Source organism: Nothobranchius furzeri, chromosome 4 (assembly GCF_043380555.1).
Source record: "Nothobranchius furzeri strain GRZ-AD chromosome 4, NfurGRZ-RIMD1, whole genome shotgun sequence".
NCBI classification, from domain to species: Eukaryota; Metazoa; Chordata; class Actinopteri; order Cyprinodontiformes; family Nothobranchiidae; genus Nothobranchius; species Nothobranchius furzeri.
This window is the reverse complement of record NC_091744.1, coordinates 54,691,479-54,707,599: the sequence shown is the minus strand read 5'-3', so window position 1 is coordinate 54,707,599 and position 16,121 is coordinate 54,691,479. Positions and strand designations below refer to the sequence as shown.

At 42.4% G+C, this 16,121-nt stretch overlaps 1 protein-coding gene across 2 annotated transcripts; it reads right to left on the bottom strand.

The window, feature by feature from the left end:
- Positions 1 to 1,623: 1,623 nt before the first annotated feature.
- On the bottom strand, positions 1,624 to 15,849 carry api5 (apoptosis inhibitor 5). Of its 2 annotated transcripts, none has more exons than XM_015963859.3 (14): positions 15,576 to 15,849; positions 14,551 to 14,712; positions 14,386 to 14,479; positions 14,222 to 14,287; positions 13,968 to 14,119; positions 13,641 to 13,847; positions 13,311 to 13,415; positions 12,597 to 12,686; positions 9,712 to 9,893; positions 9,535 to 9,628; positions 9,388 to 9,444; positions 8,483 to 8,562; positions 8,250 to 8,392; positions 1,624 to 2,278 (listed from the first exon to the last, which is right to left on the bottom strand). In XM_015963859.3, exons 1-14 carry the CDS (start codon positions 15,645 to 15,647, stop codon positions 2,199 to 2,201), a joined length of 1,584 nt encoding a protein of 527 aa, XP_015819345.1. In that variant the 5' UTR covers positions 15,648 to 15,849; the 3' UTR covers positions 1,624 to 2,198. The 2 variants fall into 2 exon arrangements, with proteins under 2 accessions (XP_015819345.1, XP_015819346.1); XM_015963860.3 differs by having other exon boundaries at positions 1,977 to 2,278; positions 8,286 to 8,392.
- Between the last annotated feature and the right edge of the window lie 272 nt (positions 15,850 to 16,121).

Below are 16,121 nucleotides of genomic sequence, written 5' to 3'. Positions count from 1 at the left end.
TTGTGATGATGAAATTAATAAAGATGGACAGAGATCTAGTTAAGAGCTGCACGTTTTCCATCTCTTTTCTCAAATTTGAAAAATCTGGCTCATCCTGGCCATAAACGGTCGAACCAAATCTAGTACTCTTGTCATCCGTCCTTACGCTCCAGGGCGTTTTCATGAGTAAGTGATGTCATGCTGACATAATGATGTCACACTGACCCAACCCACTCGTCCAACTAAAACATCCTCACTGAAAGCAACAAGTGGACTTTAGGTTCGCGGATATAACAGAGTAAGCCTGTAAGCGTGTCAGAACACCATTTGGAACTCGTTCCTGACTTTTGGGTGCAGAATGCCACAAACATTCCAAAGAATGAGGAAATCCATCGAGGTCCACCAGGTGCTTCAGGACTACTGATTTACCTCCAGTCTCATTTGGGCTGGTACAGTCGGTTATTCCCTCGCTTTCTGACTCTGAGGGTCGTCTCCGCCTCTTCCCCCGCTGATGCCGCCCACTCCTCCTCCAGCAGCACTAGATTATTTTCAGCTCCTGCGTGTGTGCACGCGCGCCAGGCGTTTGCTGCCTGGTTTGGGAAATACCTGGTCACGATCAGCGAGGAAAAGGGCTTATCCTAGCCACGTGGCGCCCCCTGCTGCTCAAGAACAAGTACTTGGCTTTAGTCGAATCCTGATGCTGCTCATAAATGGAGCAAAACTGAAAAAATACATTCGTGTTTAAAAAAGAAATCGTGCATCAGAACATTAAACTAAGAGCGCAAACCCTTATTGTACCAAAAAGCACATGACTCTTGCAAATTGCGATCTTGAAGCGAATCTTTTAGTTTTTTCTTGGTTTCGTATTTAATGATGCATGATCCGCAATTGTATAGCACCTTTCTCAGAGGACTCCAAAGCGCTTCACACGAGTGAATCGTGCTTCTATTCACGAACATTCACACTAGTTGTAGCCACAGCTGCCCTGAGGCGTACGGACAGTAGCGCAGATGAACAGAAATATGGATCAAAAACAGAGTCTAAAGGACACCAGAAGGATTTACGTGACTCGTTCTGAGTTTAAAAATAGATCATGATGCTCAGAGAGGAAAGCCTTGGTGTAAAGCGCCCCCTAGAGAGGACACCAAGACGCGTCTGTTGCTTCTTAGTTCCCACAATGCACAGCACTCTTCATAGGTGTAAAACAAACACCCTTAAATTAACTAATGACAATGTTCTGAAGTGAATTATCCATCTTACTCACTCAGGACGAGTCAACATCCTCATCTTTATCCCCACTTCTGCAATTCAGCAGCTGAAATTAGCTTTAGGGGACAAATGTCACATTCGATTCAGAAGTCAGAGCTCCCCTCCTTCCACAAAGCATCCACCTACACACATCCCGTGCATGTCTCTACACGAGGACCTGTTGCTGTGAGATCCACCTCCATTTTGACGCCGATCATTTAAAATGTCTGGGGTTTCAGAGAGAATCGGTGGCCACCCTACCTCCAAACACGAGCTCCTTTCAGTAAGTCAGATCCTGTATCTCTCACTCGGACACAAACCTTTAGACATTAGAAGGGGAACACCAAATTCCTCCAAGTAGGAACAATTTTCTTTAGCTAAAAACAAATGAAAGAATTCCAAGTAAAAACGATTTATGTTGAATTTGAATGGAAATTAAAGCCAGTGTTCATACTTCCATACAAGTTTATGATAAAAATCCAATGAAAATTCATTAATTTATACAAAGTAGCAGTCAGCCAATTTAAGCTCTGATACAGAAAACAAAACCAAAAGTAATTTTAAAAAAGTATAAATGAATGCATTCATTGACAGGTTGCAAAACAAAAGGATCATCTTTTCTGACAACTATCTGACAAAAATATGCTGTTACAGTTACAACATGACAGTCTTGTTAGTAACAGTACACTATGTTTAAAAAGTCGAGGAGAGGGGAAAAAGCAAACATGTACGGGATAAGTATCAGACAAATACAGATAGTAAATACTGAAGAAGCAGGTAGAAAACCTGACATTCTCAAAGCAGGAAATCAAACCAATCAAAACACAAAAATGTAAAAACTTGTGGAAAAAAAACAACCTTCCCCCCAAAAAAATAAACCCCACAAACTTATCTGTTGACAAATAGTCCGTCATAGTAAAGAAAGATTCCTGATGTGATGCAGTTCAATGAGTGACATGTACGTGTGTGTCTCAGTAGATCCGGCCTCGGCTCCTGCTGCCTCTGGTTCCAAAGCCTCGTCCCCGACCGCCCCTGAAGCCGCCGCGCTGCTCTGCAGGAACAAAAAGTCAAACCAGTTCAAATGTGCTGGACTTTAACTGGGCTGTGAAACTCCCCACCAGTATAAAGTGTGCAAGGGTTATTAAATCTTTTATCTGAAATCTTTATAACTAATGATGGTTCCGATGAAGCAGCTGGGATGGCACTCAGCTCCTCTAAATCCAAGACCATGCTCTTGGGTCAAAAAATGGCCGGCTTGTTGCTCGCTGGCCGTTTTGTTGCCGTGTATTGCCCGAGAGAGCGGCGGGAGCGTGCAGAGCTTCCCTTCCATGCGTCTGTGTGCGTGGGGAGGGATCTCGTAGGCGAGGAGCTGGAATTTCAGCTGTGGCGCAGCACAATGCCTTAACCTATGTAGGGGAAACACCGAGCAGGGTTGGTACACATAACTTCAACAACTTAATTAGCTCCAGTTTCAAATGTCGATCTGCACAAACCAGATGTTTTAACGTACGGAGGCAGCAGTTCTGTTGCGTGTGAGCAGAGTGCACCACGAGGGCGAGCTTGTAATAAGCACACATTTTTGCCACTTGCGCACTGCGGTGGAAAAACGGGTTTTAACAGAACCGACCAGAATGCTGACGTGACATCGGTGCTAAAATGTGTGGGTTTAGATTGGCAGCAGGAGAGGGAGGGAGAGCGGGCCAACACAACGAGAAGTGCTTTGCGCTGTATAACATATGAAAGATCAGACCTTACCCAACACAACATGCCACCCAGCTCCTGGTGCAATCTACTGTCATCTCCCGCCTCGATTACTGCAATGCCCTTCTAACTGGTCTTCCAGGCTGTACTGTGAGACCTCTTCAAATGGTCCAGAACGCAGCAGCGCGTCTGGTCTTCAATCAGCCAAAAAGAGCACACGTCACCCCTCTGTTCATTGAGCTCCACTGGCTACCGCTAGCAGCACGCATCAAATTAAAATTGCTAACACTAGCATACAAAGTCCGAGATGGTATGGCTCCCATCTACCTGAATCCTCTTGCAAAGGCTTACGTCTCGGCCCGGCCGCTCCGGTCATCACAGAATCGTCGGCTAGCAGTGCCTACACCACGCTCAGGACAATCCAGACTCTTCTCATGCATCGTTCCACAAATGTGGAATGACCTTCCAAGCACTACCAGAACAGGGGCTTCCTTTTCAATTTTCAAGAAACTCCTCAAGACCCTGCTCTTCAGAGAGCATCTTCTTGACTAGCACCCTCCCTGCACCCGTCCCCCCTCTCTACTGTCCACTCCTTGTTCCCTCCTCTCCATGGCTGATGTCAAGTTGTTGTTGTTATTGTTGTTGTTAGCCTCAAGGGCAACATGCCGATTATCACTTGTAAGTCGCTTTGGACAAAAGCGTCTGCTAAATACATAAACATGAACATGGAGGGACCGGGCTGATTGTAAAGTTGTTTAACTAAACTGCGGTAAAACATGGGTGTTTTAACTAGGGGTTGTATCGACTAGTTGACTTCACCGCTCTGTAGTGACTTTTTATGTCTGCCATCGACTAGTTGCTGTCACGTGATAATGACCAACAAAATGCAGTCCTCGGAAAAGACAGCAGGTGACGAGCCCCTGCGCGTCGGATACAGACGCGCTGTGCCAGAGCGTCGGTATCTGACGCCCGCCGTAAAACGGACATTTGACCGAATTTTGACCTTTACCCTCTTGCAATTTAACCTTCCCCTCACCCCCATCCTAACCTTAACCAGCTTGCGCATGCAAAGCTCTGATCGTTGACATTCTCCAGTTACTTCACCTCACCGGTGCGGCCGGTGTGCACTCCGCTGTTTTCGCGGTCGGAAGATCTTTTAGAACTGCAGTTCAAAGGTAACTCATAAGGTGAATATAAATGAACCCAGGTAGCAGTTGTTCTTTAGGATTGAGAGAAGATGCAGGAAGATAATAAACAGACAGGACAGAAAAATAGTCAAATAAAAACAAGTTAGTTTTTGTACCTGGTGATTGCAACAAACAGACACCATTGAAGGTAATCAGAAGTGAGGAACAGAAAATGAAATAATTATTTTAATGTTTAGAGCAGCAGGAACTCCGAGAGGCTGCAGGAGCAGCAGTGAGTTTGCGGCCGCCGCGCAGGGGGAGGGGGGAGATGGCTGAAGCGGAGCAGTATAGATGCAGAAACTACCGTTGTTTAACTTAGAAAATGTGGGCGCTATTTCAATTGTCAAAAACTCCAGCGAACCAACCCGCTTCAGGTGAATGATGTCATCAACGACTAATCAAAGTCGACTTGATTTTCATTACTTGACTGTCGACTTTTAAAAAAATTGTCATGCAGCCCCTAGTTTTAACCTCGTCATTAGGAAGTGTGGGTGTTAAAACATCCACAACCCCCCACGCTCATGCCAGTCCGGTCCGCTGACACACACAGAGAGTTTACCTTTTTAAAAGCCAGAACAGCAGCGAGTGGGAATCGGAGGTGCAAGAGAGGCAGGACGTAGGATGGAGCAGGGAGGAGGGGGAGTTACGCTATAGGTTAGGCAGAACTGGTTTTCTTCACTTTTCTACAATGATTGGCTTAAACTTCTTCACCACACTGCTTAGTCGTGTTATCAGACACGAGTACCAGATGTGCACATTTGCTACAGAACTCCGTGTCGGCAGTTTTGGGGTGAGTCGTACTAGCGTAATTAAATTCCAAATTGCGTACTTGCTATGCAAAAAGCGTACAGATTGGAAGTTCTGTTATTTGATATGTGCCTATGGTTAAAATTTGATGTTAGCCCACATCTGGACAAGTGGGGGAGTAGAGGGAGTTTGAGTGTACAGTGGAGAATACAGTCGGTAAAGACGGCTCTCCCTTGCCCTGCCTCCATCTAAAAGGCTAGGTTATCCAGCATTATCTCTGTAGTTATGCTGCTATAGGCTTAGACTGCTGGAGGACACACTGACCACTTTTTTCTACCACTACTCTATGTGACGACCCTCGTCCCCTCGGTCCTCCCCATCATGTTTATCTGCGCCCTGCTGTCACCACTGCTGAGCTTTTCAGCATCTGGGACAGTTTCCGGAGCGACTCACTCTCCCTCAGTGGCAGTTCAGGACCTTGGAGAGAGGCACGCCAGAAACAGGAGCAGCCGATCCAAATCGGCCATCAAGCAGCCTGGAGGACTTCATAAAGGAGAGCACAGCAGTCATTCAAGGACATCCAGAGCTAGTCTGAGATCCTCCTGAGCTGGGTTACACTTTTTTCGCTAAGGTTAAACTGTGGCGTACGGTCGTCTGGGGTTTTTGGTAGAAAGTAGACTTTGCTCTTCTTCAGGCTTTTTGACAGAGTTACAGCTTTAATTTTGGTGTTTTTCCCCTTTGGACTTTTAGCCAGGGATTTTTTTCTGTTTAGGTGGTTTTTACCTATTTCGGCCAAATGCTGTTTTCGTAAGCTGTTACTCGCTTACTCCACCTCTATAGCACCGTTCCCTGTGGTAAGCCTGATTTTGCCTTTAGAAAAGGACACCCTTTGTTAATAAATCCTCGTTTTTTACTTCACCACCTCATTATTTATCCTCTCACACACACCTCCATGTGTTAGCCCCCTCATCCTCCTGGACGTTCAGAAGGGGACGCAACACTCTATAATTGCATTATTTCCTGCTATTTCAGCTGTTAATTGTATTTTCTCTCCAAGTGTTTTTCTCCTCAAAAGAAGCTACAACGGTGTTCTGCTGAGCTGTGGCGGCCTCGTGGAGGAGACCATCAGCTAGCACACTGCTGCTAACCACCTAAACATTCTCTCTTTCCTGTTAATATCATTTTCCTTTCTTTGACATGGAATGTGCTACTACTAGTATTTTATTTTACTGCATTCATTTTTATCTGTATGCCAATTTTAAATGTAAAGATTGTCTGCGTAAACCTGAACAGGTCCAACGGTGTACAGGTCACCAGCTTGTACGTAATCAAATGTCTCTATAGGCGCCTTCTGAGCTGAAGAGGAATTGAGATTCTGGAGTTTTCCTCAGACATGCTCATGGATGTGTCGCCACATTGGAGACAGGAACAAGCGCTATTCTGCCAAAGTTTCATAATCAGGGAACATTTTCTAAATGACAAGTCTCTGAAGAGACAGGGTTTGGAAAACATAGTGAGAGGAATCTTCCTGCATGTGCTCTGATACTGCGACACGCTCCAAGCCCCCAATCAACATATCGGCTGAATAAATCTTCAGCTTCCGGTCCACCTTACGTGCACGCTGACAGCGAGCTGCGCTGAGCAGTGTCCAGCTCAGATGTTCTGATGGGAATCTTTTCTTGATTGATGTAGCTACCTCCGCGATGAGCGTAACGATAAAAATGTCAGCCATCTGCAGGCTTGAGGTTTCTCCGTCAAAATAAACGATCAAATACGGAAAATATGCGGTCAATGCAAACCCCATCATGTAACTGTTTTGCCTTCTTGTGAAGGAACATTAAGCTCCTAGGACCCTGTGTCCGGGTCCTTGCTCTTTAAAATTTTATTCTCTTCTACTTGGACCTTTTCATTATTATTTATAGACACTATAACTTTAATTTAAAAAAATTTTTTTAGTTGTCTTTTTTTAGGATATTTGACAATTTTTTTAATTAATTTTTATCGAATTAAAATTTGTTACTTTTCTGTTAATTACAGTCGACTAGTCTGTAATAGCTAGATGTTTTTTTCTTTTAAATCAAACCCAATACAAGTTTGGGTCCCAGGAGGTTTAACTTGAGTAACACCAGAGCCATGCGCACTGCGCCGGTATGTCCGCCACTGTAAATGAGGGAAAAAAAAAACGAATTGATCGGATTCTTTTCTTACCTTTAACATTGTTTAATGTAAAGCTTCGCTCTGTTTAATTAAAACAATCCAACGAGACTGAGCCTAGATTTGTATTCTGAACAGTTTAAACATGTTTTAAAAGGAGACGTGTGTGAAGCGTCAAAAAACGGCACTTGATCAATAAAACCACTAACAGGGTGATAAATATCAAAATACGGTAGGCACAGATGGGCTACAACTTCTGGATCATTTTATACAGATGGTTTTATTAATCATCTTCTGTTGAAAGATAACGTTGAGGTACAAGAGTGAATGGTATCGGTTGCTGTCACCTGTTGTGATCAGTTAAAGCAGCTCTCGGCTGACTTAGGGAGGGCCCAGGTGCAAGAGGGAACGCCCACCCACAACGCCGCGGCTGCTGCGGCTCCCAGTATACTTTTACTGTGGGAAACGGGTAATAATGGCTCTTTGATGGGAAAAGTGGCTGACCCCTGGTTTATCCTCTGGAGGTTTCTTCCTGTTAAAAGGGAATTTTCCTCTCCACTGTCGCTAAATGCTTGCTTAGTGTGAGGATTGCTGTAAAGACACTGATGCCCGTCAGTGACTCGATACATTTTATAGGTGGTTAACTCATACTGATTGGCAGCCATGGAATGGTAAAGCCTATGGAAGTTTATCAGACAAATTCTTGACTGATTTGTGTACAAAAAAAAAAATTCACAATTATAGATCAGTATAACATTAGTGCTCCAATTCTTATGTCTGTTTTTGATGCATTGGTTCTAGTTCTATTATGTCAACAACTTGTTCTGACCAGTAATTACATTTTGTTGAACTTCAACAGCCCTTTTATATTCAAGCTAAATTTTATTTTTGATTTTTATTAGACAGAAGATCCTTGTGCTTCAATCAGATGAATCCTGAAGAGCAAACATGAATGTTTAAACTCATCTGTGAAAGAGTAGACAACTATAAGTTCTTCTGCTCGAGGCTGACACGGGTCTAGAATAAACACTGGGAGTGAATCCACTACAATCCCAGTGATAGACTCTGCCGTCTCACCAGTGAATCCACGAGTGCAGAGGATTTACATTCGATTAGATATGAAGATATTTAAAATTCCCTGATGTGCTTTTAGGGTTAAAAGGTGATAACTGTTCAGTGAAAACAGTGTCAGAAAACAAAGAAAAATAAAACGTGCCACAGAATCCTTCTCACCATAGGTAAAATTGCCAATTGAGGCACTGTACTTGCCGCTGGGGGGGTTATAAATTTGCCGTGCGTCCCGTCGAGGCAGAGAGACGACCGGCTTCTTGGTACTTCCCCCAGATCCTGTGTCCTCAGTTGATGGACGCTTGGTGCTAAAAGCAGCAAACAAAAAAGTCCAATGAAGCTGAAAAGAACCGCAAGGCCATCAGACAGCCGACGAAGGCCTGATGTTTCCAACTTACGCTACTCCCTCGGGCTTCTGGACCGGTTTCCAGGACAGGGTAACGGTGCTCTTGTACGATGGAGGGTTATGGAAAAGATCCTGAAACAAAAATAAAGATTTTAAAAAATCTTGCAATTTAAGAATGTTGTAAAGAAAAAATAAATGGTATGAACATTATAGCACCTTTAAGGATTGTTTTTTAGGCTTTTCTAGAACTTCACTGTTGAAGTGCTAAATATTTGAATGATGCCCTTTATTCCAGCTCATTTACTTCAGGGTTGTGTTTTTTTTTGACTACATGAGTTTGGTTTGCTTGAGTAGATCCAGCAGATATAACTAGAGGGTGATGTGCAACAAGAGAAAAGTCTTAAGATTAAATGCCTATAGTAGTCATACACACTTGTGTGGTGAAAACTGTCCTTCGTACTTGACCCAATGCCAGGGGGGGTCACAGTGAGCGGCAGACACAACCGCGCTCATTTGGTGATTTTAAATTAGGTGACTTTCCCATTCCTTGTTTTTGATCTGAGACTAAAACTGAAAAACAACTTTTATTTTGAATTCAATTAAAAAAACAAATGACAAAAAAACAAAATCTGCCTTTAGCCGATCAGTCCTATCACACATAAACTCCATTTTACCAAACAGATGTTATTCAGGAATCATCTACAAAAAGTCAACGAGTAACTTTGTCTTTACAACTCTTACACAGACACGAGAAATGGTTTAAAAAAAAAAAAAAAACCTTTTCCCCACAGGTTCACTAATGTAAACATCGACCACAGCAAACAAACCCCGACTACAGTTCCAGTCAGGCTCAGGCGTGGCGCTGTCCCACGCCAAACATACACATTTCTATAACAGGTAGCGTTTATACTGAAAACACAGCCGTACATGTTTTAACAGCTGATTTGTAGAAATTACCTTGATGAGAACATTGATGTTGTTTGTGATCTTCAGAGCCACCACTTTGATTTTGTTCTGATTAAATACAAAAATAAAAGAAGTTTAACATTGATCCTGGGATCTGTTAGAGTACTATAGTAATTTTCAGCAGCCCACGGTCCTTACTTCTTCTGTTTTCAGAGCATCTCCGGTCTTTCCTTGCAGTGCTACTCGTAGCTGTCTGATGTAAACCTGCAGGCCTCGGGCAAAATACTGTAATCTGTTTAAAACGAGAAGCAAAAGCAGCACTAGGTGAGTGGCAACAGACTAAATCACCAGGAGTCTAACATGTCACCCCAATACCTTATCTTGAAGTCTTTGAGGCGCTCAGCATCCACTTTGTCAACAAGAAAGTCGGGGAGCTTCTTGCCCAACTGGTGGAAGCTGAAAATCAAACACTCCACGTAGCTGAACTGAAGTTTGGGCTCTTCATTTGCCGAGGTTTCTCCATTCTCCGCCTCTTCTGGAGGCAAGGGCATGAACTCCTACAACAGATACATAATATTAATAATATAGTTTATACTCCTCCTCCTCTGTTGTCCTGCTGGGGAACTGCTTTGCAACACCCGAAGGCAAAAGGCAAAAGAGAATCCGAAGAAGAAAAAAGTCTCCATCTACACGTGCAGCCCTGCAGACACAGAAGTATACACCTGACAGATTTTTAAATATTAGATACCTAAAAGAAAACATACAAGGTTCTACAATTCCATAAGAGTGGTGAGGTAAAAAACACCTACTTTTTTTCATGTTCCTGTTTTTCTCGATCTGGGACAACTTTAACAGTTTAAGTCTTGTTTATAGGGCTGCACAACACATTGCAAATGTATCACTGCAATACAGCATGCAGTACATGGTCAGCTCAAATGTTTGCTACGCATAATGCATTTAGTCAAACTGAAGCATGAAGATTTTGACAAATCAAATAGAGCCCTTTGGCCAATCGGGTGGCTTCTTTTGGTTTGATTCCATTTCCCCTAGGCGGACAGCACTTAAAGGAATACTTAACATATTCGTATTTTAAATCATTTTCTTGAGCCAGCATGTGCTAAAATGACCCTTTACAGTATTTTTCAAGTTTTCAAGTGGTCTTAAAGTTTTGATAAAGGATGCATCGTGACTTTGAGTATTCTGATATTAACAATACATCTTATGACATAAGCATAAACATTGTTTTATTAATTTATACTTTGTCATAAATACTTGGGCCCTATGAAACCCGTTTCATTTTTTCCCAAAATAAGGAGGTAAAGCAAGAGTTAAAAGTATGTACAATGTAAACACGAGTCATAGAAACATTTCTTGAAAGACATGAGAATGATGACACCTCCACTGTTGCTGTTATAGAGGAGGAAGTTTCTGGACTTGGCTCTGATTTTTTTATAGCACCTAGAAGGAGCCAGTCAAGTCAACTGTTATCTAGATTCCCAAGTCACTGGGTGTTGTTCCTCCCAAAATCTTCCACTCAGCTTTTCAGTTTTTACGTTGGTGGTTCAGCAACCATTTGTGCACTGGCTGATGATTTATTTTTTCTTTGTGTGAAGAGAACCAACCCACCCCATAACCAGGTAACTTATTTTTGCTGTGGCTAAAACACCTCAGAAACTTTTTCTTGTGTTGTGATGTAGGGCTGCACAATATATCAAAAAATTACCGTCATCGGGATAACAGGACGTGCGATAGGCCCATCGCAACGCACATCAAAAACGGCGATAAATGTTTGATTCAACAGTTCCATTTCCATCCGTGTCATACATCAACTTTTTGTAAACCAGCTCTGTTTTTTACACGGAAGTATTATATGACCAATCAAATGTAGCCCTTCTGATATGCGGCCAATCAGATGGGTCCGTTCACGTAATACGCCCGCCTCCTATGTACACCCTTAGGATGGAAAGCAACACCCGAACTGAGTTAGCGGTGCCGTTCCCTTGTTCGTCATGCTGGCTCAGATTAACGAACGCACTTTGTGCTGAGGTTTCTGGAATCAGCGCTGCTTTCAAACGTGAACGCGAGTCCGCTCGGTGTCGTTAATCATTTTTAGCGGGCTGACTCCGACACGTGCCGGTGAACCAACCCACCTTCATGTCGCTAGTGTTCCACCGGGTGGTGATGTTAGCCCCAGACTCCGGTTAGCTTCCAGCTAAAAGGCTACAGCACTCTCCTCCCAGTCCCACCCTGCTAAAGAGGGCCTGGAAAAGTTCCCCCACACATCAAAGTGATTTTTCATTTATGAGCTTTTATAACCTTGTTAATCAGGATAGTTGATTTGCTGCAGCACATAAACTGTCATTCAGAAGCTCTGCTAGCCGGTTATGACGGTTGAACCGTCATTGTTTGCTCTCTAGCCGGTTGAACTAGCTCCTCCTAGAGGAGCTAGTTCAATTTGTTAGCTTGTTATCAGAATCATAGTTGCAGTTTCATCATCTGAGCTGCTTTTTAAGATCTAGGTAAACTTGTTCAATTTGGGGTTAAAAACAAACGTTTTCACATATTTTCCATGTAGTTTTTTTGCCAGTTCCTCTTCTGAAAGGTAGACAATTGTTTTTCTCTTTCCCTCAGAAAATCTTAATGTTCTCCTAGTTTGGCCCAGCACAGTTCACTTCCCAATTACAGCAACAGCCTTATATCATAACCACATAAGTGGAGAAAATGCTCAGTAGCAATGAGAGAATTTGCTGTTGCATTTAAGTGATGTTAACTATTATTTAACATTTAAACTTATTTTCTGATTTTTTTTATTTATTCTAAAAACCCTGGTAAGGGATGTTTTTCTGTATTTGGAGCATCAGGAAAAGTTTTATGGTGGAGGTGATGTTTAAAAGTCACTGAGAAACTGCATGCATGCAGTTTGTTGTTTTGCTGCTAATACAGTAGCAGGTGCAGCTGCATATTTTTGCAATAAAAATGTTATGTTGTAATGGAATTCATGCATTAGTTTTTGTTTGCTTTGAACTCAGAGCAGACGTCACACGCCAGACGACATCAACACTGCATACTTTAGTATTTGTTCATTTATCGTGAGTAATATCGATATCGCAATATTAAGCACTGTTATCGAATATCGCAGGTTTTCCTAATATCGTGCAGCCCTATTGTGATATATACTTTTCCCTGGCAAGAAGTGATGACTGGTATTATCATGACTGATTTTGTATGGCCCACCCCATGACAGGATAACGTGATCTTACCATGAGCTTGGTAAACATCATGCTGAGGTTGGCCTCAAGCTTCTCCATATCACCACAGAACGGGCTCATCTCAGCCAGCAGCTTTAGGACCTACCAACACAAACGCACATTAGAATGTTACTACTGGAAGGAATACCAACATGACTAATGGGGGACAAAGCTCTGTGGGGCGGACTACTGACCCCACTAACAGGTAGCAGTCACTCTGACTCCGTTTATACAATCAGCACTAACCAAACATCAAGACTTTGAGTTCTCGCCTTCACACCACCGGTCATTTTTAACCAGAACTTTAAAGGAGTCCAAAGCAGGAAAAGGATTTTGGTGCTGCTAAACACTATGAGATTTTTAGTCTTTGCGGTCCAATGGGCTGACAGGTCAATTTTAATATATACTTGAAAATTTTCTCTGATGGGACAAATGTACATAGATCGTGAACCTAATCTTGCCCGAGCGCCTGAGTTTGACACCTGTGAACTAGATCACCTAAGTACACAAACATTAGAAAACCCTTTAGACGAGCGATCGGAGTACACCGAGTAACCCCAACTGTATATAAGAAGCTTTGGCAGATCATGGACTCTAAAATCAATACTGTACTAAACAGTAAACAGAACTGGGTCCTGCTAATAATGACATCACAGCAATGATTTTGATGAGATTTCCCCCATAATGAACTCTATCATCTCAGTAGAAAATAAAAATTAAACTCACTTCCAGTTGAATGTCCAGCTCTGCCACAGGACTCGTCAGTGTGCTGAGATTAGGCAGGACGTGTTCACAGAAGTAGGTTACAAACCGAGTGGAATGAACATTTTTCTACAAAAACAAACAACTTCAATTTAATTGCATCGTAAAATTAATTCAGAGCATATTTCAATGTTTGATTTAAAGTTTTTATTTGGTACCAGACTGGTGAACTTGAAAGACATTAATGGTAACAGTTAATTTCTTGTTATTTTTCTGACCTGCTACATAGAGATAATTTGTTTAACTAAAGTATTTATCGTATCGCGCATCAGCTGAGAATGTACATGTACTCACAGAGAACAGCGGGAGGGCTTGGCGTGTGCACTGCAGGAGGCGGTCTACAGCATCTGGTTCTGACGGGTTAAGGGCCTGTTCCAGGTCAGCCTGCTCCACTACCAGCTCCACAAGCTGCTGCCGCCCATTTACTGTCTGCAGCACATGCAGACCAGACACCACACGCATCAGGAGCACAAACTCCTCACCCGTCACATCCTCCAGCACCTGAGGAAGCAGTAGGGAAGATCAATTCAACCAGAACTCTTTTATAGGACTGCACACTAATAATTAGTTAATGTATGTTTCAATAAGGATTGCAAAAACCAATTTACACCATTTCCTCACCTTCTTTGTCTCGGCAAAGACATAATCTTCAACCTCCTTTGACATGACATCTTCTGGGAGGGTCTTCAATTTGGTAGACAGGAACTTGATGGCTCTTTCTCTGACAATGTCCTCCCCATGCAGGATCTGAGAGAAGAGACCTCCAAGAGTACCTGGATGGCAGGTACATGTAAGGGGGACGGTTGTAATGTATCAATTAAATAAACTGTTTCTAGATCAGTTGTTATGAATAGCATTAAGAAAACAAAACTCACCCTTAGCATCCATTTTGAATATTGAAATCAGAGCTGCAGTCACCTGGTTGAACTCTGCAGTGTCATCTAAAAGCACAACCATACACACAGATTACTACTACATTACCACACAGCAGTTAGAAGTGACCCAGTGAAGGATGTGTGTGGCTTATAATAGTCCACACCTGTCTGAAGGAGCTGGGTGAGAATATCTGCAACCCTTAAGATGTTATCGCCAGTGGCAAACCGGGGTAACTCCTTAATGGCTTGTCGTCGAATCTATAAAAAAACACATCATCAGAAATCCCACATAGTTCAACTAATACAAACACGTTTTGTCTAGAACTTACAGACACATCTTCATCCTCACAGAGATCAAGCTGGGCATTGATGGCAGCATCAGCCAACTCTGGAAAGCTGCTGAAGAATTTAGGAATAAACTGTGCTGCCAGTCGTTTCTCCTTGGCACCACCCTTCACACCATTGAGGATTACTTGATAGGCATCTTTATGCTGAAGAGAAAAGAAACATACAACCACAGATGTGACTTGGGATTACTGAACCCCACACTGTTAAACAGACGAGACAGATATTTACATATACAGGAGTTCCCAGTTCATCGGGTAATACAGAAAATCACTCCCCAGGACTAATCAGTGATAACCAATACCAGTCATTTGTATTTTTCAAGTCACTGATGTCACATCAAGTTCTGCAAGAAACTTTATTAAGGCTGGAAGTTTCAACTAGAGGACAAATTCTGACATCCGAGAACTGACAGCTGGATAAAGCTTGCTTCAAACAGTCAACACAGAATGTTTGGGCCTTACTGTTAAAGCCCAGGTGCGCTTAATATTCAATTCAATAATTTTATTTAACTCAAAATTTAAATATACAAACTTCAAAACAGAATACAATTGCCAACCAGAATATAAGCATTCAAGTGAAATGAAACGAATAACGACGTTTTATTAATACGCCAAAGAATAAAGATGGTGACTGATGCTCACTGTAAACATCAACAAATCAATCTGTTAAACCAAGAGTGCTGGAGTCACTTTAGTTTGAGAAGCACTTTGATTTGGATGTTTGATGATAATGCGATCAAATCTGCTTTAATTACGCCTCTCTAAAAACCCATTGTTAGAAGAAAGGCAACATAGAAGGATTAAATTGATGAAAGATGTGGAAAAAGGTTGTCGTTAGTTTCGCTACAGTGAGGCTATCAACATTAGCCAGGTCATTATTGTAGCTCGTTGCGGCTAGCCTAGCATAAACAATGGTGAGGGGAAAACAGGCATTAAAAAAGCATCACATAAATACGAACTACTAAATACAGCCCTAGTAAAAACAGAACAAAAAGGTTGCTCTATACCTGACATAGGTTGTCTTTAGCGTCAGCAAGAATCCCGTAGCTCCGGTAGAGATCCTCGATGGTGACCGCCATCAGCGTGCGTCCGTGTCCCCGCTGCTCTCAGATAAGACAGCTGACGAAACCGCTAAAGACCTTCAACGACTGCTATCGCAATGTGTTAACCGACAACAAAACGAACTACGACGTAGTATAAAGTACAATCTTCTAGAGTAGCGGAACGTGAAGATGAATATTCTAGAAACTAGTGAATGAAAACCGTTTTTTTTCCCGCAAAGATGCTACGGAACAAAACGCAGTAAGCATGCGCCAGTTTAGCGAATAGAGAGGCCCGTCAGACGTCACGTGACAATAGGGCATGCGCTAAATCGATGCGCAGCTTAAACACGCAGATCGGTTAGTTTACATTTTACACATTTAGCAGTTTATGTCGACGCTTAACAGTTTCAAATGTAACAATAAGCTTGTTTATACTTGATTGTTTACCATTTTCCATCTAAATATTCCAAAGTCTGTGCTTAAGTACAGGCATTCAGAGAAGTATGTAAT